The sequence below is a fragment of the Piliocolobus tephrosceles genome, chromosome 15, assembly GCF_002776525.5.
Source record: "Piliocolobus tephrosceles isolate RC106 chromosome 15, ASM277652v3, whole genome shotgun sequence".
Classification (NCBI taxonomy): domain Eukaryota; kingdom Metazoa; phylum Chordata; class Mammalia; order Primates; family Cercopithecidae; genus Piliocolobus; species Piliocolobus tephrosceles.
Window position 1 is genome coordinate 29,903,988 of NC_045448.1, and position 25,421 is coordinate 29,929,408.

The 25,421-nt window shown below is 41.5% G+C and overlaps 1 protein-coding gene across 1 annotated transcript in view; it reads right to left on the reverse strand.

The window, feature by feature from the left end:
• The window catches only part of ALK (ALK receptor tyrosine kinase), a 761,479-nt gene extending 738,498 nt beyond the window's left edge, over nucleotides 1-22,981 (reverse strand). Inside the window, exon 1 of the mRNA XM_023217284.2 lies at nucleotides 21,385-22,981. Coding sequence (XP_023073052.1) covers nucleotides 21,385-22,051 — 667 coding nt within the window. The 5' untranslated portion in view covers nucleotides 22,052-22,981. The remainder of the gene's footprint in view (nucleotides 1-21,384) is intronic.
• Between the last annotated feature and the right edge of the window lie 2,440 nt (nucleotides 22,982-25,421).

Genomic DNA, 25,421 nt, shown 5'->3' on the forward strand with positions numbered 1-25,421 from the left:
GGGGGGGGGGGGGGGGGGGGGGGGGGCGGGGAGGGAGGGAGGGAGGGAGGGAGGGAAGGAGGGAGGGAGGGAGAGAGGGAAGGAGGGAGGGAGGGAGGGAAGGACAGAGGCAGAGAAGGAATCCCTTTTCCTGCCTTAGCCACCCACAGTGAAGCATTCTATTTAGTAAACTTTGTGCTTTCCCCCTTGGCTGCATTTGTCAAGCAGATGTGTGGGTCCAAGGGGGCTGGAGCATGAAGGGAAAGGCAGGATGCGAGGAATGGAAGGGGACGCGTGGCTTCGTGATCTATTTAGCACAACCTTTGCTCATACTTCACAGAACAGATTGAGACTGCTGTCTGGCCCCACTCCTGGGCTCTCTGCCTTTCATCTCTGCATGGCCTTGGATACATTTGTCTTCTCATCTCAGAGAAGGAGGTTGTTTTCCTTCTCTATTGTACCCCTGCCTACAGTTCTGCCCATGCCTACCGCTAAACTGCAACAACACAGGTTTCCCAGTTCAAGGGCCTCGCTATACTCAGAGGGTCAGATCACAGGAGCAAAACGTTGTCCTCATCTGGGGCCATGCTTTAAGAGGAGAGGGCGTGGGGTGGCAGGGAGAAGAAGCAGTCTCAGTGAGCGCTGTGAAATCCGTGGTGAATGAGGAAGAGTGACAAGGGGGCTAGAAATGTTTGTTTCCTTCACAGAATGTATCATCATTTCTCATTATATATTTCTTTGCTCATTTTGCACATTTAATATTCTTCCCTCACCATTCTATAAATCCCATGAGGGCAAAGCCCATGTCTGTTTTGTTCATTGCTGTCTGTGCAGCATCTAACATGGTGTCTAACATACTGAAGCTGCCCAATAATTATTTGTTGAATTAATGATTTTTTAAAGAAAAGGGATAGGAGAAAAAGAGGAGGAGAATGAAAAGAAGGAGGAGACAAAGAAAAATATCCAGGATATGTGGAATAACTGACTTTAAATGTCTGAAGGACCCTCATGTTGGAGAGAAGTTAATACTTGTCAGCCGAACTACAGTCACAAGTAAAAGACATAAGACAGAGAGATTATAGATGTGGAGTTAAACAGGCTGAAATTCAAATACCAGATCCTTCACTTACTGGCTGTGCAACCTGGATCATGTTCCCTGACCTCACTGAGCATCAGTTTCTTTATTAGGAAAATGAAAGGAATACTAAAATCTTAAAACTACCACATTATAGTGAGGACTAAATAAAACAGGCGATGTCAAACTGTTCAATAGTAGCTGTTATCATTAAACTACAGAGGAATAGAATTTAGCCACTATTAAATATTTTCGCAACAGATTTGTCCAACAAGCAACAGGGCAGCCTTATAAAATAGTGATCCCCACATCCCCAGAAATAAATAAATAAATAAATAAATATTTGTTTTGTTTGAGACGGAGTCTTGCTCTATCACCCAGGCTGGAGTGCAATGGCGTGATCTCAGCTCACTGCAAGCTCCGCCTCCTGGGTTCAGGCCATTCTCCTGCCTCAACCTCCCAAGTAGCAGAAATATTTTTTTAAATAAGATTGAATGAATTCTATTTTAAGAGGAGCCTCCAGAAGCAGACAGAGCCCTAGATATAATGACATCTAAGTCCTGTATAAGAGTCTGCAATGCCTAGACTGAATGGTTTTGCTATACAATTATCCTCTCTCTTTCAGATACCTGAAATCTTTTCTCTTTAGCTTTTTCCCCCTGATTTTCAACATTAAGAGGTTTTCTATCATAAAACATGTTTTCTCCATGCTGCTGAACCCTGACATCACTGATATTTCATTCTCTTTCTCCTCTTTCTTTCACAGACTTCTTAAATGACTACTTAAACACATTTTGCTTCTATTTCTTTAGCACTGTCTCTAAACTTCCTTCTGCCTGTTCCTGCTCTCTACAAGACACTCTGCGAATTGCTCTTGGTCCAACACAATAGTCTTTCCATTCCATCTGCCTTGCTGAGCTTCTATGACACCACATGATCCAGAGGCCTCTGTTCCTTCTTGTAAGAAAATTCTTTCTGGTGACGTCACTGACTCCATTCCACTGTCTAATTATGAACTTTCCTAAATCTAAGCTGTGACCTTCCTTCTTTCCTCTCTCTACATCCTCTGGAAAAGCCATCTCTTTTTTTCAAGAATTAAACTACCAGATGTGTGTAAATAGCTCCCACATCCATATCTTCAGCCTTGACCTCTTCCCCATTCCTGCTTCAGGCCCATGTTTTCATGTGCGTCCCAGACACCCTCATCTTTGGATGGATGCCACACTAGAATTATTGTCATGCCAACCACTTGCCCCTCAAACCAGATCCTCTTCCTAACTGTCTTCTTTATCAGTGAAGTTTTCAAGGTTCCTCGGTCAAAACTTTAGACTTTTGTTCCTCTTATATCTGGGCATCTCTTGGCCCAGCTCTGACTCTTTCATTCCTAATTTGGTGTAACAGCTTCACGGGGTTCCAACACTAGCTCTCTCTACATCCAGGCCTGAGACTCACACTAAAATACATTTCCTGAATAATCTGCAGTCAACATGCAGTCAAAATGCATCTCCCCTACTCAAGACCTATATAGGTTCAGATTTCTCTAGCATCAAGTCAAAATTCCAGACACAAAAACCCAGGCTACCCTCTAGTTCAGAAGATCTCACCTAGCACCTTAGAGCTCTCTGCTCTGGCTGGTTCTACTCTCCAGAACACACACACACACACACACACACACACACACACACACTGTCTGCCTTTCTGTCTCTCCTTTCTCCTCTCTTCTCTCTCCCTTTCTCTAGCCAATTGTTCTTCACCTGGGCATTATTTTGGCTCTTGCCCCAACTCAGAAGACCCTTTGCCCTTCTCTTTTCCAAGTAAAAATCTGCTCTCTTTCCAAGACCCTATTTTCAAATTACCTCCTTCTGGAAGTGTTTTTATTTTTTACTCACTTCTATCTCAATCTCAAAAAGAAACCATCATTCTCAGCAGATATCCTTTGACCTGACTCCCTGCCAAAAGGCAATAAGCTTGTTGTTTCTAAAATTCCAGAGCTATAGTTCCCTGTCTCAGAGAAACTTTACCTCTCCCATAATGCACTGAAAAGTATTGCTCATCCATCTTTAAGGGAATGCTTTTGAGATCTGGAGGGACAGCATGAAAGTCTCCTGAATCACCCCAGCAGGAACTGACCTCTCCAACCCTCTATCCAACCACTACAACCACCTGCACCATTTGCTTAGCATTCAAGTGCTGCCTTTTATTGGAGTTATTTATTAGCATGCTTTGTCTGCCTTTTCTCCCCAGCTAGTTTGTGAACTCCTGGGAGGAAGAGACTGTACTTCATTCATCTTGGCAAGTGCTCAATTTAAAAGAAAAAAAAAACACTAAACCAATAAATAAGCCTTTCCTCAGGCAAAAATTCAAACTTATAGATCTCCATTAAAAGGATTCCCTTGCCTAATTTCTCTTTGGTGTGTACCTCCCTTGGAGATCTATATGGTGTCTCAGGAGACATGCTAGTATGACCTAGATCCCAAAGCGCATCATATAGGCTCCCGGCCATGATGGAAGAATGAGCACTGGATGATCCTTCCTACCATAAATAACTGTAAAACTGACAAAATATTTGAAAAAAAAAAAAAAAACTGTGGAATAATCAGCAATGCAGGACTATATCTATAATCCTTAAAAGAGTGAGAACGTATGTGGTGGTAGCACTGTCCTGATTTTTTGCCTAGAGGCATTTACCAGACTCTGACACAGGAAAGAGAAAGCCAAAGAGACCATAGTAGCCTCACTGGCTTGAGGTCATGGAGACTGGTGTCTAGGAAGGCTGAAGCAGCTCGAATTTCCAGGGAGCAAACCAGAGAAGGCACAACTAGACACACACACACACACACACACACACACACACAGAGTGCATATGCTCCACAAAACTGCCTAGGAGTCCCCTTGAGTCTTTGGCTAAATATTAAGTTATGCATTCACAGAGCGAGATTTTACAAGACTAAGCAAAGAACAGCTACCAAATAAAGAGTAGCTATCAGGGAACTGTAAGTCAAACAATTTCTACAGCTCATACATGGAATTGGGAAATGTTTTTTAAGTGTTTAAGAACCAGAGAGGAGAGACCTCATTGAATACCTAAGGCATGTGATGGAGACTCCAGAAAGGTCAAACCTTAAGAGGAGGCTTACACTAACCATAGAATAAAGACTTCTCTAAACTCCTTCAAACACAGCTTGACAATAATCCTTGAAAGTATAAAATTGATGGACGAGTAAATTAACTGTCAAACAAAATTCAAAAGTCTTTCAATGAAGACAAAAACATCCACACACTCAACAATGGAATGTTCATAATGCACAACACCCCCCCTGCCAAAAAAAAACCAAGGTATGCAAAGAAGCAGGAAAATGTGACCTATATCCAAGAGAAAAACTGATCAATATAAATAGACATAGAAATGATAGAAATACTATAATTAGTAGAAAGGAACTTTAAAATAGCTGTTATATATGTTCACGGACTTAGAGAAAAACATAAGCATAATGAAGATAGAAATAAAAATGGAAGCAGAAATTCTAGAGTTGAAAATCAACGCAGTATCGAAAGTGAAAATTTATTACATGGGCTGGTTTATTAGCACACTGGACACTATAGAAGAAAAGAGGGTGAACTTCAAAATAAGCAATAAAAACTATGCAGACTGAAATACAGAGAGAAAAGGGGCTGAGAAAAAATATGAAAAGATCCTTAATAATATATGGGAGCCATAAAAGTGTAGCACAATTGTAACTGAATTCCTAGGAAGGAGGAAGGGAAAACAATTTTTTAAAAAATTTCCAAATGTGATGAAAAATATAAAGAAAACCAAGAGTCTACCAACAAATTGCAAGGAGGAAAAACACAAAGCAAATTACATAAGCACACATCATTAATCAAACTTCTAAAATCCTGTGATAAAAAGAAAATCCTAAGGAAGGCAGAAGGTGAGAAAGACATAACAGGAAACAGGTAAAGAGCATCTCTGACTCAGAAAATTCTCTGACTCACTGGAAATAATGCAAACCATGTAACAATGGAGCAACAGCACTAAAGCGCTATCCACCTGAAAGTACATCCAGTGAAAATCTTTCTCTAAAATGAAAGCAGAATAAAGTCACTTTCAGCAAACAAATGCTGAGATAATTTAAATACCGAATAGAACAACATTAAATATTAAAGGCTAAAGGAAAAAAAATTATAGATGGAAACTCTGATTCAACATAGAAATGAGAAACTCCCAGTGCAGCCAAGATGGAATAAGTCCACTAAGTCCTATTCATCCTGTTCTCTACAACCAAAATACTCTGGACAAAACAACAACAAGAAAAAACAAAACAAAACAAAATGACTACTAGGGACTCTGAAAAGTGAAATCAGGAACACTGAGGAAGAGAGTCAAAACCTGAAAAAAATCAATTCATATGAAGGCAAGTCTTCTGTTTTTACCTCTTTTGTCTGTGAACCGAATGCAGGCACCCAGAAAATCTGTGGTGGTGGTGGTGCCATGGACAGCTAAGGGGCCCAAAGCAATCTTTTCTTTCTCACTGAAAGGACAAGGAAAGGAGCTTATGATTCAGTGAGTGCAAAGGAAAATTTACACTTACATGTTTTTTCCTTCTTATCTCATGATGGTGATCCTTCAATAGAGCCAGCATGACTGCAGATAGAAACCCTCAAATAGAAACCCTGGTAGAAGAGGTACAAGGAGGAGCTGGTACATTCCTTCTGAAATTACTCCAATCATTAGAAAAAGAGGGAATCCTTCCTAACTCATTTTATGAGGCCAACATCATCCTGATACCAAAGCCTGGCACAGACACAACAAAAAAAGAGAATTTTAGACCAATATCCCTGATGAACATCGATGCAAAAATCCTCAATAAAATACTGGCAAACCGAATCCAGCAGCACATCAAAAAGCTTGTCCACCATGATCAAGTGGGCTTCATCCCTGGGATGCAAGGCGGGGTTCAATATATGCAAATCAATAAACATAATCCAGCATATAAACAAAACCAAAGACAAAAACCACATGATTATCTCAATAGATGCAGAAAAGGCCTTTGACAAAATTCAACAGCCCTTCATGCTAAAAACTCTCAATAAATTCGGCATTGATGGAACATATCTGAAAACAATAAGAGCTATTTATGACAAACCCACAGCCAATATCACTGAATGGGCAAAAACTGGAAGCATTCCCTTTGAAAACTGGCACAAGATAGGGATGCCCTCTCTCACCACTTCTATTCAACATAGTGTTGGAAGTTCTGGCCAGGGCAATCAGGCAAGAGAAAGAAATCAAGGGTATTCAATTAGGAAAAGAGGAAGTCAAATTGTCCCTGTTTGCAGATGACATGACTGTATGTTTAGAAAAACCCATTGTCTCAGCCCAAAGTCTCCTTAAGCTGATAAGCAACTTCAGTGAAGTCTCAGGATACAAAATTAACGTGCAAAAATCACAAACATTCTTATACACCAATAACAGACAAACAGAGAGCCAAATCATGAGTGAATTACCATTCACAATTGCTTCAAAGAGAATAAAATACCTAGGAATCCAACTTACCAGGGATGTGAAGGACCTCTTCAAGGAGAACTACAAACCACTGCTCAATGAAATAAAAGAGGACACAATCAAATGGAAGAACATTCCATGCTCATGGATAGGAAGAATCAATGTCGTGAAAATGGCCATACTGCCCAAGGTCATTTATAGATTCAATGCCATCCCCATTAAGCTACCAATGACTTTCTTCACAGAATTGGAAAAAACTACTTTAAAGTTCATATGGAACCAAAAAAGAGCCCACATTGCCAAGACAATCCTAAGCCAAAAGAACAAAGCTGGAGGCATCATGCTACCTGACTTCAAACTATACTACAAGGCTACAGTAAACAAAACAGCATGGTACTGGTACCAAAACAGAGATATAGACCAATGGAACAGAACAGAGCCCTCAGAAATAATACCACACATCTACAACCATCTGATCTTTGACAAACCTGACAAAAACAAGAAATGGGGAAAGGATTCCCTATTTAATAGATGGTGCTGGGAAAACCGGCTAGCCATATGTAGAAAGCTGAAACTGGATCCCTTCCTTACACCTAATGGATTAAAGACTTAAATGTTAGACCTAAAACCATAAAAACCCTAGAAGAAAACCTAGGTAATACCGTACAGGACATAGGCATGGGCAAGGACTTCATGTCTAAAACACCAAAAGCAAGGGCAACAAAAGCCAAAATTGACAAATTGGATCTAATTAAACTAAACAGCTTCCGCACAGCAAAAGAAACCACCATCAGAGTGAACAGGCAACCTACAGAATGGGAGAAAATTTTTGCAATCTACTTATCTGACAAAGGGCTAATATCCAGAACCTACAAAGAACTCAAACAAATTTATAAGAAAAAAACAAACAACCCCAACAAAAAGTGGGCAAGGCATATGAACAGACACTTCTCAAAAGAGGACATTTATGCAGCCAACAGACACATGAAAAAATGCTCATCATCACTGGCCATTAGAGAAATGCAAATCAAAACCACAATGAGATACCATCTCACACCAGTTAGAATGGCCATAATTAAAAAGTCAGGAAACAACAGGTGCTGGAGAGGATGTGGAGAAATAGGAACACTTTTACACTGTTGGTGGGACTGTAAACTAGTTCAAGCATTGTGGAAAACAGTGTAGCAATTACTCAAGGATCTAGAACTAGAAATGCCATATGACCCAGCCATCCCATTACTGGGTATATACTCAAAGGATTAAAAATCATGCTTCTATAAAGACATATGCACATGTATGTTTATAGCGGCACTATTCACAATAGCAAAGACTTGGAACCAACCCAAGTGTCCATCAGTGACAGACTGGATTAAGAAAATGTGGTACATATACACCATGGAATACTATGCAGCCATAAAAAAGGATGAGTTCATGTCCTTTGTAGGGACATGGATGCAGCTAGAAACCATCATTCTCAGCAAACTATCACAAGAACAGAAAACCAAACACTGCGTGTTCTCACTCATACGTGGGAATTGAACAATGAGAACACTTGGATACAGGAAGGGGAACATCACACACTGGGGCCTGTTGTGGGGTGGGGGGAGGGGCGAAGGACAGCATTAGAAGATATATTTAGTGTAAATGACAAGTTAATGGGTGCAGCACACCAACATGGCACATGTATACATATGTAACAAACCTGCACGTTGTGCACATGTACCCTAGAACATAAAGTATAATTAAAAAATAACAAAAAAAAAAAATAAAGGGGAAAAAATCAGACATCTCATCAGCCATAATGAAAGCTAGAATATAGTAAAGATCTTCAAGATTAAAAAAAAAAAATCCTCTTGAGCCTAGAATTATTTACTCAGTCAAACTATCAACAAAGTGCAGTGTCAAAATAAATTCATTTTAAGACATAAAGGGATTCCTCAAATATACCTTATTTGTACCTTAAAATAATTTTTTCAAATTAAGAGATAATTCACATACCATGAAGTCTACCATTTTAAAGGGTACAATTCAGTCGATGTTAACATATTCACGAGATTGGGCAATCATCTCCAATGTCTCTTTCCAAAACATTTCATCACATTATAAACACCATACCAATTAGCAGCCACTCCTATTCCTCCAATACGCAACCATTGGCAAGCACATATCTCTTTTCTGTTTCTATGGATGTGCTTGTTCTGTACATTTCCTATAAATGGAATCATACAATATGATGTCATTATCAGCATTCTACTTCTTTTTATGGCTGAACAATATTCCATTACATGCATATAAAAAAAAAAAAAAAACAGCAGCAGCCCTGGTAGAAACCACAGCTTTCAGGCTAAAGGACCAGGAAAGGGGTCCCTTCAGGCCAAAGAGTATGGAGGGAATCCCTATTTTGTTTCTCTTTATCATCTCTCTACTTTCATCTGCTTTATTATCTCTCTGCTGTCATCTCTCAAGGGCAACCCTAAGTGCAGAATCTGTGCAGCAATAATACAGGTAGGTAAAACTCTAAGTTTAAGGAGAATCCTAAAGAGAAGAGAACTGGAGAAAGAAATATGCTAACTTGCTGAAGGAACTGGCCAAGGGCCTCAGCTCACCTGAGTGGCAGAGGTGTGGACAGATTCAAAGCAGAACAACAAAGGCTTTGAGAACAAACCAAAGGTTCGAACCACACCCAACTTAGATCAAACAACATAATGTTCAAAATTTACAGGATACAATCTCAAATTACTCAACATAAAAGAAAAAAGATGACTGATTCTTAAGAGGAAAGATAACATATGCCAATAACAAGATCATCCAGATGTTGGAATTATCAAAGACGTTAAAGAAGCTGTTATGACTATGTCCCAGAAGGTAAAAGTAAACACTCTGGAAAATGAATGGGAAGGTAGTTCTCATCAAAGAAATAGAAGTCATTGTCAAACATGAAACGTTTATACTGGAAACTACAATATCTAAAGTAAATAATTATATCAGAATGGAGATAACAGAGGAAAGAGTCAATAAACTTGAGGATAGGTTAATAGAAATTGTTCAATCGGCAGAAGAGAAAAATTTCGAAAAAAGAAATTAGCAGAGTCTCAAGAGCATGGGAGATCTAATAGGAGCGTAATCAGAGTCTCAAAAGACGGGAGGAATATATTGGTGCAGAATACAAAGGAGAAATAATGATTGAAAAATCCCCAGATTTGATGAAAGACATAAACGTCTAGACTCAAAGAGTCTCAAAAAACTACAAACAGGATAAAGTCAAATAAAATCATGCAGAGACCCATCATAATCAAATTCTGAAAATCAAAAGCCAAGAAAAAAGTATTGAAAGCAATTACATACAGGAACAACAATTTAATGGCAGATTGCTCATCAGAAACTCTGAAGGACACAGGAATGAAATAGTTAAAGTGTGGAAAGAAAGGAACTGTCAATGCATAACTCTGAGCCTAGTAAAACTATCCTTCAGGAACTAAGAGAATTTATTGTCAATAACCTTGTTCTAACAGAAATGCAAAAAAGAGCTCTTTAGGCTGAAGGGAAATGATAAAATAGAAAATATTGAAACTTGAGGAAAAGGGAAGAGCAAAAGAAATGGTATATATCTGGACAGCTATAAAGGACTATTTTTCTTTTTAAAAGTTATTTAAAACATGCGTGACTGGTGCACATATATATAAAATCTAGCAGGGATTTAATTATGTAGAAAGAACACAAATGACACCTGTAACAAAAAGTGGGGAAGAGGATAAAGGAACCTATATAATTGTAAGGCTTCTGTATTTTAATCAAAGTGGTAAAATATAAATTCTAAGTAGGATGTAAAAGACTCTCTCTATGTATGTATAAACCCTAGAGCAACCACTAAAATCTAAAATAATAGTACAAAGAGCTCTTGCCAAAAAACCAATAGATGAATTAACACTGAAATCCAGCCCCCAAAATTCTGATAACCCAAAACATGCCAAGAAAGGTACAAAAGTACAACAGAAAAGCAAGGGGACAAACATAAAAAACAAATAATAAAATGACAGACCGAAATCTAACCATATGAATTATAACATTACATACAAGTGGCCTAACACACCAAGTGAAAGGCAGAGATTGTCTTTTTAAAACACAAAATCCAACTATATACTTTCTAAAAGAAACCCATTTTTAATATAAATACATAGATTAAAAGGCTGGAGCAGATATACCATATAAGCACTAATTAAAAGAAAACTGGGTTGACTATATTAAGATAATAAAATTAAACTTCAAAATATGAATATAACCAGGGATAAAAAGTGAAAAGTGATTTTTACATAATGATAGTCAAATCAGCAATAAGATATAACAATCCTAAATGTGTATGCATATAATAATAGATCTTCAAAATACATCAAGCAAAAACTAATAGAATTGAAAGAAGTAGGCAAAAGAAAAACTTGGAGACATTAGCACTCCTCTATTTGTAATCCATATAACAGACAGGAAATCAGTCAGGATACAAAAGACCTGAATAACACTACTAAGCAAATTTACCTAATTGACACTGATTGAACACTCCACTCAACAATCACAGAATACATGTTCTTTTCGAGAGCACATGGAACACTCATCAAGACAGAGTATACTCTGGGCCGTAAAGCAAACCTTAATAAATTTTAAATAACTGAAATAAAATCGAGCATGTTTTCAGACCATATTAGAATTAAACTAGAAATCAATAAATGAAAGATATCTAGAAAAAATGTTTGGAAATAAAACAACACACTTAGAAATAACTCAAGGGTAAAAGAGGAAGCCAAAAGGAAAATTATAAAATATTTTAAAATGAATGAAAGTGTGGGATATAAGTAAAACTGTTGTTGGAATTTATAGCATTACAAGTTTATATTAGAAAAGAAGGATCTCAAATGAGTGACGTAAGTTTTCACCTTAAGAAACCTAGAAACAAGATAAAAAAAATTAAACCCAAGGCAAGCAAAATTAAGGAAAGCTAATAAGGGCAGAAATCAATGAAATTAAAATTTTAAAAATAGCAGAAATCAGTATCACCAAAAGCTGTTTCTTTGAAAAAAAAAAAAAAAAAATACAATTGCCAAACCTCCAGCCAGAATGACAACAAAGAAAAAAGAGAAACAATGCAAATCACAAGTATGAAGTATGAAAAAGGGGACATAACTACCGACCCCACAAACAACAAATAAAAGGAAATATTATTTCCTTCTAAGTTGCTGAATTAATGGAAGTTGTTCTGTTACAACTGGAAGTAAACCCCCTATAATTCCTGCTCCAGTCAACTTCTGGACTTGTACACAACATGTCTGTAACAGTTTTGAGATGTCCATTAACTGATGACTGGATAAACAAACTGTCATATGTTCATGCAATGGAATACTATTCAGCAGCAACAACAACAACAACAAAAACAGACCACTAACACATACAACAAAATAGATAAATCTTAAAAGCATTATTCTAAGTGAAAGAAGCTGGACACAAAAGAAAACACATTATATGATTTCATTTCTACGAAAGTCCAGAACAGACAAAACTCATCTATTGTGATCAAAATCTAATCAGAAGTTGCCTGGAGCAGGGAGTGTAGGATGTTCTTGCAAAAGGTCAAGAAGGACCTTTTGGGGTTGATAGAAATGTTCCATATCCTAATTAGGGTGGTGGTTGCCCAGGAGTGTGCATTTATCAAACAAATCAAACTATACACTTGAAATGGGCACATTTTATTCTATGTGAATCAGAATTCAATAAAGTTAAACACAATAGCATATAATTTTAGCCTAGATTTAGAGTATAGATTTTGACACCAGGTCAGCATCCATCCAAGCCCCAAATAGTCATGTGTTCACTCCCTTCTCCTTCCACTACCCCCACCTCACTCTTTGTGTCATTGTTTGGTCTTTTATTCTATGTCTATGCATCTCAGTGTCTGGGAGATAATTTCCGCCTTCTCTCTTTCTGCGTTGCCTCTTATACATTCCTCTCTCAGTTTCTTCACTTATAGCTTCATCGTTCTTCATCATTTTTTCTCTATGCAAATATAGTTGTGTTTCTTTTTCTACTCCTTCTACAATTTTTCTCTCTTAACAGTGCTGACTAAAAGGCCAAAAAGTTTTCAAAATTATTTATGTATTGAATACTTTATTTTCTTTGTTAACTACTGAAAGTAAAAATCTTTATTTTTATTTAAAATTATTTTATTTATAAACAAAATTATTTATTAAAAAGTCTTACATGTAACTGACATAGCCCTTGGTTGTTCCTTTTACCTCTGTGGGTTAATGGCTTTACTTGCTAAAGACTTACCTTCCTTGCTTCAGGAAGAGTTTCTGAAGCATGGATTCTGTCCAATGAGGGCAAAAATATAATCAAGAGTTCAGGAAAGAAACTAACACTTGTTGAACACTGACCATGGGTTGGGATCTCCGATTTGCCTTATCCCATTTAATTCTCAAAATATCTCTGGAAGTTGGGTGTTATTTTTCTCACTTTACAATTAAGGAAAGTTCGGAGAGAAGAAAATAAATAGCCTTGGGTCAGTAAATAAGAGAGTAGGACTTTAACCCCAGATCTGTGCCTTATTCTGTTCATTATTTGGAATAGATGGTTTTACTTTTAATTTCCCACAAATTGAACTCCTTGGTAGAAAAATAAGAAGATGGATAAATATATGATGTTATTTTCATACAAAGGGATACAACATAATGATAAAAAGAATACTGTTATACACAACATTGATGAATCTCACAGAAATCATGTTCCATAGGAAAAGACAAACATAAGAGTACGTTTGGTATGATTCCATCTACATGAAGTTCGAGAATAGTCAAAACTAATTGCTTACATACAAATCAGAAGGATGGTGACCTTGAGTGGAATGTGGATACAGACTGGAAAAGGACTGGAGAGAACTTTCTGGGGTGCTGGAAACACTCTGTATCTTTATCTGGGTGGTGATTATATGGATGTTACACATGTAAAGTATCATTAAGTTGTACAAGATTAATACTCTCAATACACTTTATTAGACTTGTCATCCCTTAAATTTTAAAAAAATCATTTTCTGTTGTTAAAATAAAGGTTCCTCTGTCCCATTTTTAGACTCTTTGCCAGAAAAGTCTGAAATTGGGGAAAATGCTTTCAACGCAATGATGTCATTTTGAGACGATGCCATCCCTGGGGAGGCACATCTTTTCAAGCACACTGGGCTATTACTTGAACCTCAGGGCCTGACTCAAAATCTGGGACTTTACACCACTGCTCCTAATGCCAAGGGTTAGCTGAAATCATGAATGGGTAAAGCAAGATCTCAGCACATTTTATTATCTTGTGCATTCATTTTTTTCTACTGCCTTAGAACAGTCCAAACTGGAACTTTCCATGTAGGTGATCTTATACAATGCTCATAATGACTCCATGAGATAACTGAGACAAAGTCTCTATTATTTGCTTTCCAAAAGCAAGGAACAAAAATCTACAGGCTTAGCAAGTTTAAGAGAGTTGTAGAAGATTGCAAAGCTAACAAAAGATAAAGAACATCATAGAATTCAAGTCTTTGAGCACCTAATCTAGTGTTCTTCTCACCACAGAACACTTACTTTAATTATCTGGGCTTAAAGCAGTCCTTTCCATGCTCACCCTCACGAACTCATATTCCAGTGAAAACTAAATAAAAGATAAGTAGGGGTCAAAGAAAAATATAATCAATGGTTCAATCTATCCTCATTTCCTTTGGCTAGTTTCCTGATTTCTTTAAGCCTACCTAGATTTCCCTTGTCCTCTAACCTCATACCTTTTTCATACCTTCCTTTAGCTTTATTCTTACTCTAAGGAATTCTGACTGCCTACCACTCCATGCACCTGTTGTTACTTAGCCAGAAAGGTAAGGTGCAAGGGAAAAAAAAAAAAAAAAAAAAGACTCTTAAATAACCAAGTGATTGGGTGTATCTTCCCCCAAGGGAGTTCTTCTCTGCCCACTTTCTGGAATATTTACACCATAACACAAAGCAAATCTAATAGAATTTCCTTGGGAAAGGGCCCAAGCTCAGAACAGCCAGCTGAAAAAATCATCACAAAATTTACTGAAGAAAAATAAGCTATTCTGAAAAATACAGTTCATCAAAAAGCATACTGAAGAATGCCTCCAATCTCCTCCACTACCTCACCACCAGGCCAACACTCCCTGCTCACATCTTGACCTCCGTGAAACAGCCCTGGTCATCACAAGGTTAAGAAACATTGGCCACACCCTAGACCACAGAGCAACACAATGGCTGTAAAGAAGAAGGAGTCCTTGATAGCTTTATTCTTAGCTCCCTTCATGTGATCCTGGACCTACAACCATCCTCACCCACGCGCCCTATTTTTTATCTACTCCCAAGTAGAGATGATGTTCATGTGCATCTTTTGGAGGCAATGGCTCAGCTATGGTTCATAAAAATCACCATGTACAAAATGCTCTGTGGATTCTTAGCCTATTTTTTTAGATTGAGGGATCTTCCTGAGGCAGCCTCCCACTCAAGTCCCTGGGTTATACATCTCCATGGCATCTCAAAGTTTAACTGCTCTTAATGTGCTCAGGTCCATTAACCAGTTGGTAATTTACATTTCTCTCCATATTCTCCACTTGACAATGAATAGTGATGCTGAAAATATAGAAAGAACACATCTTCAGCTAATTACAATAAAGGAGTTACCAGAGGCCAGTAGTCCAGTGTCTCTAGACCTGGACAGAGCACTCTCAGTTAAGAAAGATCTGCCACCTGAAAATTATTCTGCTGTAACATCTCTATCTTGTTCTTCCTCCATCTTAACTTTCATACTTTCATAAAGTTAAGCCTTGGTTTCTTTCTGTAAAAAAAAAAAAAAAAAAAAGAACTGGATTGCGAATATGCTGGTTGACCCTTTGAACTGAATCCAAAGTCAAAAGCCTTAGGAGAGGACATTAGTTCATGGGGAGGAAGTAAATACCACACATCAATCCTCCTTTCCATGCATATTTCTGAGAAAGTCACTTTCCATGGTGAAATAGTAGAAACTACTACTCTTATAACTCTCTTCATTTCCCATACATCCCATCTTTCATCTCTTGGGAGTAAGAAGCTTGTTGAATGGAGAACCACAGCATCACAACTGCTGCTGCCAAGGTTGCCACACATGGCCAAACATAGAGATTACAACTCCAGATGGCACCATTCAGACAGACTAGAATGTATACGGAACCCCTAGAGTTGTAGAGTGCATAGCCTGCATGATCAGATGCTGGAGTGCTGCTGTTGCTATTATATGAGAAAACCACAGCGGTTTGTATTGATGAAGCACTTTATCTTTCATCAGGCATTGGGTTAAGGATGTGCACATATCATCTGATTTAATCCCCATGACAACACCTTGAACTATTACTAACCCCGTTTAGTAACATTTAAGAACTGTTACTATCCCTATTTTTCTAATGATAAAACTAGTCCTCAATGATTTCGAGGAATTCTTCCAAGCCCTGGCTATTGCCCACCAAATATTTGTTGCATGGCCTTCTAGCAAGGATACTGGACATTTTTTCACCTATTGACATGTCTTGCTCTTTGTAATCTGCACTTGGAGATGATTCCCTCAGTGGAAAGAACTCTGATTTGAAGGAAAGGGGAACCATGGTTCTAGTCAGTACGAAAGTTTCCACGTGTATACCACTTTGTACTATAAGACTTGGAAAAAGTATTACTAAATGTCTGGATTCCAGTTACTTCATTTACAAAATAAAGCAAACACTTGTCCTGCCTACCATAGGATTAATAACTAATAATAAATGTGAAAGTGCTTTATAAATTGTAAAGTTCCATATAACCATAACAGGACACTAATAACAATTACAAAGAAAGGCAAAATTTCCTTTACAGGTCAGACTGGAAAAATGTTCATGTTGTGAGGTTGCCAGGCAGTGATCCTGAGTGGCAGGGCACTGAGACTTCTGCTAAGCAAACTCATTCTTTTCTCCTCCCACCTGCAGGCCAGTTCCTCCTGACTTTCGGCAGACCAGCTTCCTTACAGATATCCTTTTCTCACTCTGTTGCCCAGGCTGGAGTGAAGTGGCTCAATCTTGGCTCACTACAACCTCCATCTCCCAGGTTCCAGCAATTCTCCTGAGTAGCTGGGACTAAGGCGCATGCCACCATGCCTGGCTAATTTTTGTATTTTTAGTAGAGACAGGGTTTCACCATGTTTGTCAGGCTGATCTCAAACTCCTGACCTCAGGTGATCTGCCCTCCTCAGCCTCCCAAAATGCTGGGATTACAGGCATGAGCCACTGCGCCCAGCCTAGACATCCATTTTTATTAATAATCACACTCTCCTCCCATGCCTTACATAAAAACCCTTCATGGACCTTCTTTCTCTTTTGAAAATTTTTGAAATGCTAAATTGGATGTGAATGAACTTCATCTTTCAAATGACAATACAGATTCTCAACATTTCAAGGAATTTTTAAGTAGCCAGTAGGAGTCCATCAAATCTAGAACTGATGGCATCTTCTCAAGACACAGGTCACTTTCTGCCCTGCTCAGTGATGTTTTGTCACATACACTCACCCATAGATGTATCTTAGATACACAATTCTCTGGTGAGTGTGCCTCCCAAACCCCTGGATATACAGATCACACCTCAGAGAAATAATACATGTTTAATTGGAGGGCAGGGAAGAATAAATTCAGTAATTTCAAAATATTTGTCATTAACAATTTTTAAGTGCTTCGCACCAACTTCAAAGACGTATATGCAATTCTTCTCTTTTCCTCTAAAAACACCAATGCCCAAAGGCTCCAGGGTTTGGATCATAAAAGGGTTTGGACCATGATTCTTTCTGCCATTCTGCATCCCAGCTCTCTGTCCTGTTGTGACTTCTCAATATTTGAAAATATAGAACTGATTAATTAGGAATGCTGGGGCTTGTCTGATCCACATCTCACCTGACTCCCCACTCCCTTGGAATTCCATTCCATAGTCAGAGGAAGGAATATCAACGTCAGAAAACAAGGTTTCCCTGATATCCAACCCGAAGTTTCCTTCTACAAGTATGATCCAATTACTTCCATGGGCCACGCTAAATATCTCCTCTCCTTCACTGCCACTCTCTCTTCAGAGATTTGCAGATTGTTACCATGGCTTTCCCTTCATCGCCATTTAGCCCAGCCATATATATTTAATTCTTTTCATCTTTCATCGTAAATCAGTCCCTTCAACTGTTAAATCAGCTCTCTGCTCTTCTCTGGACTAGTTCCAATTCTCCCAATTCACCTCCAATAACTGATATCCCTTCTGGGAGCTCCAATTTCCTCTCTATCCTCCTTTGCTCTCTCTGCCCACTCCAGAAATGAAACGGGAAGGAACTGACAGATATGGGAGGTCAAAGGTCAGGTATATTGCATTGCATAATCTCTAAATTGCTTAGGCCTCTCCATAGTACATGTAAAATCCCAAGTCATGTACCCACTTTCCTGGAGTAGGAGGGAGTGCTTACAGGGAAAGAGGCCTCCTATCCCATGAGTCATCATCCCCTAGCCCTCTGCCCGGGTGATGGCAGAAACAGATCTCAAAACACCTGTAAGCCAGGATACAAACTGGAGCTGTGGGCAACATGCCAGCCTTGCAGACAGACATCTTTTCTATGATTTGGGCTGTCCTGGGAGAGGCCAGAACCATTAATACAGTCCCAGAAGCTGCCTCTTCACCTCTTCTCCATGAATGGGTGAATGTGGGATCTGTTTCAGACTTGATATGCTGATCCCATTTAAGAATTCACAGCAACCCACAAAGAAAAACCATTAGCATTTCATGCATTGTAAGGCCTCTCAGACATCTTTCTGTCCTCTCAGACAGCCCAAATCACAAGCAATGCAAAGGTTTTGCTTTCTCCTAAATGGCGCTTTTTCATTTTTACTATTTTAGTCATGGTCCTGCTCAGGTTTAGGAAGCTATCTTTGGTCTGAGCCAAATGGACTGCTCCAGGCCCCTCACTACAAGACAAGGAAGAACAATCAGCTCTTCCCTCCCCACAAAGAGCCCCATCAGCATCATCATATACCTCCAGACAAGACACTTGGGCAGACACTGGAAGAAATAAGCTGAGCTATGCCTACTTTCCCTCTGTATAACTGAAGAGCCCACATCATAGAAGAGTTAAATGCCTTTTGCCCACATCATAGAAGAGTTAAATGCCTTTTCTATAAATCAGAGCCTATACAAAAAGAATAAACCCATTTCTCCAAACATGATAAATAGCAAAAATCAATCCCAGTGTCAGAACTTAACCTTGAATTTTCATAAGGAAAATGAATGGAACCATAATGACATATGTTGTCCGAAACACAGAACAAGGTATAGCAAAGTGTATCTACTCCATGGGGATGTCTGCAGTGGAGACTGTATCTGAATGAGGCTGGGGAGGCAATGATAATGTGAGAGGAGCTAGTCCTGCATGGCCAGCTGCCTAACTGCAGACAGCGTATGTCCTCAGAGACAGGAGAGACCAGGCTGTTCCAAGTATGATCACCACAAGGCCTAAAGTGCTTTTCAATAGGCTGCCTGTCTCTCTGGAGGTCATGGGGAGCTCATCCAGTTACACTTAGTGTCTTATTTGATCCTATCAATAATCATTTGATTCCAATCCTGCTGAAAAATGCTTGGCCAAATTTTCTTGCCTTTTAATGGCAGAATCCTGGCTCCTACTGAAATCAGCATTGCTAGATGTGTCAAATGATGCATAAGGGCTTGGTCCAGCTGCCAAATGTACTGGGCCACTGAGGGAGGACTTGGGAAGACCACAATGCTTTCCTACAGTCAATAACAGAGAAGCCCTTGGAGCACAGGCCTTTCTACATAAACCTCCCCACTCAGCAGCTCCAGCACCTTATTTAAGACTTGAGTGGAGTATATTCTTTAAATGAAGTAAGCATGTGACTCTTCAGAGACACCCACTGATAGCTTCATGCAACCTACCTGTTTACAGTTGGCAGGTGTCGGGCTGTAGAAATGAGCCCTTTTGCCTGTCACCAACATCTGACAAGAGCTGATATAGACTGCTGGATTCTATGGTCATTTGATAAAAGGTGATGGGGAAGCTCCAGAGATGCTCATAGGCATGAAACTAGAAGATAATCTGTATTTCAAGAGAATTTATTTTTATACCCATTACTAAAACACTGGGCACTAAAACAGAATGTTCCATGTATAAACCACACAAACCACAATGACATTAAAGCCCAGCTGTTCTTTACAAAAATATCTGGGGTGGAACAACAGTATCAGTCTTCCATCTCAGTTCACTGAAGGCACTATCAAACTCATCAGTGCCTCTTAGGATGGACTATACAAATTCCAGCACTAAATGAAAAGGGCTCACTTTAGGTGCCAGTGTCACTAACACTAATGCTGAAATGTGCATCTGCACTCTGTTTTTCTTGGGGGCCACATACTAGTATGTTTTCTGTGCAATGACTAGGGAAACTCAGCCTCTGAATATCCCTGCTGCATAAGAATACTCATGTGTGTGTGTGTATGTGTGTGTGGACAAGCATGCAAGATACTTGTAGCTCTACAATGGACCCTTTTCAATGCTTTCCATCCAATTAATATTAGACATTAGTAGCCAGTGGAGCATAAGAACTTCATTTATTTCTGATGATGAGAATGATAGAAAAGAAGCTGGGTTTGCTTGATGGAATTTGTGTTGGCTTTTTAAAAGCCTGATTTCTTTTCTGTGCCTTTCTCATTCATTTGCATTGTATATTTTATTCACAAGTCTTCCCCAGTTGTCTTACAAGAAGAACATCCATTCAAAACTACCTGGTTTTCCAGTCAAAGGATACTCTGGAAAGAGTTAGAAGTAAGTGCCTGCACACACACCCAACTCAGTGAATATGGGAAGAAATGAGGGAGTAAATGGAACAGAAAAATCTCATTTTAGGAGTCTCCAGCAGGGAGATCTGCAGTAAAACAAGCCTGCCAGAGACTATCATCAAGAGCTGCTGCTGACGTTCACGCTAAGAATCAGAGGGTAAAGGAGGAGTGGGAAAAGGTAAGAAAAGCAGGAAAACCAACGATGGTTTCTCCCTGGCTTCTTAGTGACACCCCAAAGGAAGATAATATTGACAACTTTCCTTCCTTCCTCCACACCTCCCTCCTGTCCTCTGTTCCTTAGTTTCTCTGGGGCTCTCCCAACAACATGTAAGAGAAAGGATGAGTCTGAGAGTGCACAGCAGACTGGGTGGGGGTAGGAGGGGGAGAATAAATAAATAAAGAGGAGGCAATCCCTGGCAATACCTGCTCAAGCCAACATTTGGCATGGGGACAGTTGGGTGAGATTCCATAATATGAGGAGAAATTCTATATTCCCTGAGAAGGTGTACCATATTTTCCAAATCTGTGCCGGCCAGGAACAAGGGGGAGAGAAGGGCAATAGTTTTGATATCTACTACTAAACTTGGAACCTAGAAGTAATCGGGGCATTTCAACGGTCCCAGGGGCCCAGGAAGAGGGGCGCCCAATTTTGTCTCAGACTGCATATAAGTCCAAGGCGCTCTGCCAAGAGTATGAAACTTTTCTCCCAACTTGGTTGCTAAAGAGGAAGGAAGACCCCTCAACTGCTTTCAGGGAGAAAACAAGAAACTACCGTCTGACTCAGGAAGGAGGTTTGCAGGAGGAAGGGGGGCGAAGAAGCAGAGCTGAGGTTTTAGAACGTGGGGTGGAAGTCAGGGTTATTTAATGGTTGCATGTCAATGTGACTAAAAACACTAAATCCCAGCACACTTAGGAGGGAGCTGCTCACCAGTCCCGAAGATCTGGAAGAGAAGGCGGGGCTGGGAGGCGCGGATTGCCGCGGACAGCCTTCCCTCTCTGCCCACTTCCGACGCTTTCTTCTCGGGCATCAGGCGGATCCTCAGTCGCCCTTCGCCCTGGCGAATCCACCAACTGAACAGCTCCGTGAGGTTGAACTGGAGCAGCCCCACAGCCGCCTCCCCGGGGGGCCCAACGCAACCCTCCAAGATCGCCTCCTCGCCCAGCTCCAGCACCAACTGCTTGGCACGCCGGAGCTTGCGCACCGAGCCGCCCTTCAGCACCCTGGACAGCGTCCGGGCCTCTGCCGGGGTGGGTGAGCCGGCTGTCCAGGAGACCCCGGGTGCCGGCCCCAGCAACCTGAGCAGCGGGGCGCAGTCCAGAGCGAGCGAGCCGTGGGCCTCGGGCCTGCCAGCCTTCAGCTCCGAGGGGGATGGCGGCAGCAGCAGGTCCCGAGCATAGACACGGAAGAGTGAGGGCACCACGAAGTCCACTGCCAGACTCTTCCTCTGCAGGCGCGAGTAGCTGAGCGGCTCCCGGGGCTGCAGCGGCGGTCCCTCAGCTGGGGATCCCGTGCGCTGGCCGGTCCCCGTCCCAGAGCCCAAAGCTGCAGTGGGAAGCAGCAGCGGCAGCAGCCACAGGAGCCCCATGGTTCCCATCCTGTCGGAGGAGGCCGTTTACACTGCTCTTCAGGCCCAGCCTCGCCCTTCGCTCTCCCCTAGATGGGAAGAAGCTCTGAACAGTCCTCGGTACCCAGCGGCTCCTTCCACCTGATCTCCAGAGGACTGTGTGAGCGCAAGTCTCTTGCTTTCCCCCAACTGCACCGAGGCGAGCAGGAGTCTCAAGGAAACACAGCTGTAATCTCAGGGGCGAGTCCAGAGACCCTCAAGCACGCTGGGTTCACTGACTGGGACCTTGAGTCTCCCGCTCGCCACGCTGAGAGCCGCTCCCCGGTCCGTAGCTCGCTGCGCTCCACACAGAGGACCTACTGTGGTTGAAGGGAGGTGGCAGTTGGGTACCGTCCTCTCCTGCCCCCCGCGGTCAGAGCTGGGGTCTGTCCCCTCTCGGGGCAGCCTCCAATCTCCGCAACTTTCCAGACTGAGAAAGGCGGCTCCCAGCTGCTGCACGCTGTCCTGGCCGCCTCCTGCGTTCCTTTTGGCTCCTCCGAGCTCCTCTGCCCGGTCTGGGCGGGATCCGACGACGGGAGCTGCCTTCTTGCGCACCCTCAAGCTATCTCTCCGCTGCGGGAAGGCTTCGGACTGCTCTGCCCGCTGAACTTCTGGGCGTGAATCCGAACCCCCGCGCTGCGCAAGTTTACAGCATCCTTGCTGTCGCCCGCGCCTCACTCGGTTCCTCAGAGTTCGTAGGCACCGGAGCGGCCCCGGCGGCAGCAGCTGAGGGCGTTCAGGGCAGGGGCTCCCGAAATCTTGCCGCCCCCTCCTCACCCATCATCAGCGCCCGCGGCTTTGGGTGGCCGGCCAGAGGGCGGCCGGAAAGCACATCGGTGCCCCGCGACCCTCGGAACAGAGGAGGCGGGAGGTACCAGCTGCTACCGCCGCTGCCGCCCCCAGAGCTGCTGGATCGCATCTGCCTGGGCGCCCGCCACTTGCAGCTGGCGGAGCGGCGCGAGCGCGCGCAGAGGGGGCGGGGCCCGGAGGGGGCGGGGCTCACGAGCCAACTCCGCGCCGCGGCCCGCCCCGCCCCACTCGCGCCCTCCAACCAATGGCGTGGCTCGGTCGGCTCCTATGCAAATCTGCAGAGGCCTCGGCATTCATTGAGAAAAGCAGTGAGCCCGCCCCATCCGCCCTCCGTCCCTCTCCAGTCTCTAGTTCCTTCCCCTCCTCCAGATTCCCTGCCCTATTTCTCTGCAGTGTGAAAGGGAGCAAATGTGAGAACTGGAAGAGGCCTTTGCAATCAAGCACTCTCCCTAATTATATATTTAAGAGATTAAACGGGTCCGACTTCGGGAAAAAACAGGTTCCAGAATAAAACTGGAGGCGAAGGGAAGGGAGGAGGGAGTGGGGAGGGGGTGGCAGCGCGACACTGGCAAATCTGAGAACAGCTTGTATTAAGGCCCTGAGACAGAATATTCTCTGACCCATCTATTATTTGAATGCATTCCTAGGAACTGAGGAGTCCCGCCGTCCACACAGGAGAATTTGGGAGTAGGGGGGCAGAGAGGGATGGATGGTCTTGGTCTGGCAGAGTTGTTCTGCAGCTACAACAAATACATTTCAGACCCCTGTCAGTCACTCCGTTTTCTCAGAATGGTGTCTGAACATGTGCAACCTCCCTAGTCCCTGCAAGGTAAACATTTTAATTCCAGTTTTACAGATGCAGAAACTGAGTTGCAGAGCATTTAATTGCTTGCCCACAATCTTGGGAATGAGGGTTCAGAACCTTAGGCCTTTTTTAATCACCTGTAGTGGCCATACCTCTCCTCTCACTTTCCTTTCGTCTCTCCTGAGCTGCCAACACAGAACTCAGGTAATAGCTGTTTTTATAACAAGTGGTTCATTAGATCCTCAGACAAAACTACCATCTTTGGGTCACACAAATCCCCTTGATTCCTTCTTGAAGGCTGGATGTCAGGCCTTGAGCTGACTGTTGAAGCTAAGAATGAGGCAAGATCCTCTCTGGAGCTCACAGCCTGGCGGGTAGCAGAGGAGTTTTCTCATAGGATCAGAGCACAGTGTCACATTGAACCTCCCTCACTGAGCTCCTGGGGGCCGCAGTAATTTGCCTACCACCCCACAGGAGATAGGGCCAAGTGGAACCTCTGTTCTCCTAGGAGCTGGGCTCTTTCCAGCTTTGTGGCAATGCCTTTGGCAAGTGGAAGACCCAGTAACAAAGGAATATTGATTCTCGGTATGGCTTTCTTCCTGCTCTATGTTTGGCAACTCACTTAATTTGACAGGCATCTGCCCTCTCTCTGGAAGTCACACTGGATACACTGACTTTACAAGTTTTAGGGCAAATAATTATCTCACCCAAGGAGAAGAAAGTAGGTTCCTATCTTGGTGGAGGAAGGGAGGAAAAGAAAGAAAACGGGGAGGAAAATGCTACGGTAGTTAATACTTTCCTAGCACAATATACGTTTGATTTTCATCAGATTTTTCTGACATACCTACTGGAAGAGGAATTTTTATTTGAAATATGAAAAATGACTAAAACTCCAGCCTTTCCCTATTTCTCTATACAATTCTTGACCAAAGGCATTACTGACTCCAGTAATTTGTCAGTAACCATGAATCTTCTGCTGCACCCAATGGCCACTAGGAGGCTGCAGAGACTTGAAACTTTAAATGAGCTGCCAGGGTTTAACATTCTCTGAGAATGCCCCTGTCCATTGCTTTTGCACCTCATAGACACAAGAGTCTCAATTTATTCTCATGATGTATACATTGTCTCAAACTTTTCCCAAGGAAAAATAAGTGCCTTTCCCTGTAGATTAGATCACACTAAATCTCAAAAATTTCTTTTTTAGATAATTTTTTTAAAGGAGGCAGGAATTAATACTGATAATCTACCAGGCACTAATGTACACATCTGTAGACGTGTGGGTGTCTAACACATCACACAGCTTTTTGGGAAAAGGTATATGTTATTATTTCTATTACAGAGATAAAACAGCTAAGGCTCAGAGAGGCAAAATAATTTGCCCAAGGTAAAACCGCAAGTAAATAACAGGGTTGGAATTCAAACCAGCAATTCTTTTCCTCCAACATTTACACAACCCACTGAGAAAAGTTAGGGCTTTAACTCATGCCCAAAGTTATAATTTAAACACCCCTATCCTATATAATTTCCATCAAAAGGATGGGAGACAGGAAAATGAATTTAAGAGCACATAGGGGAAATAGAGATGGAAAGATAAAAAGTGTGAGCAGTGATTGCTAACACATCTTGTGCACTTATTACGATCTATTTCAAAAAGGCTTTCATTCACTATCTCATTTAATATTCCTAGTAACACTCTGAGGAAAAGTAATAGTACCTCTTTTTTACAGATCACAAATAGCAGCTCAG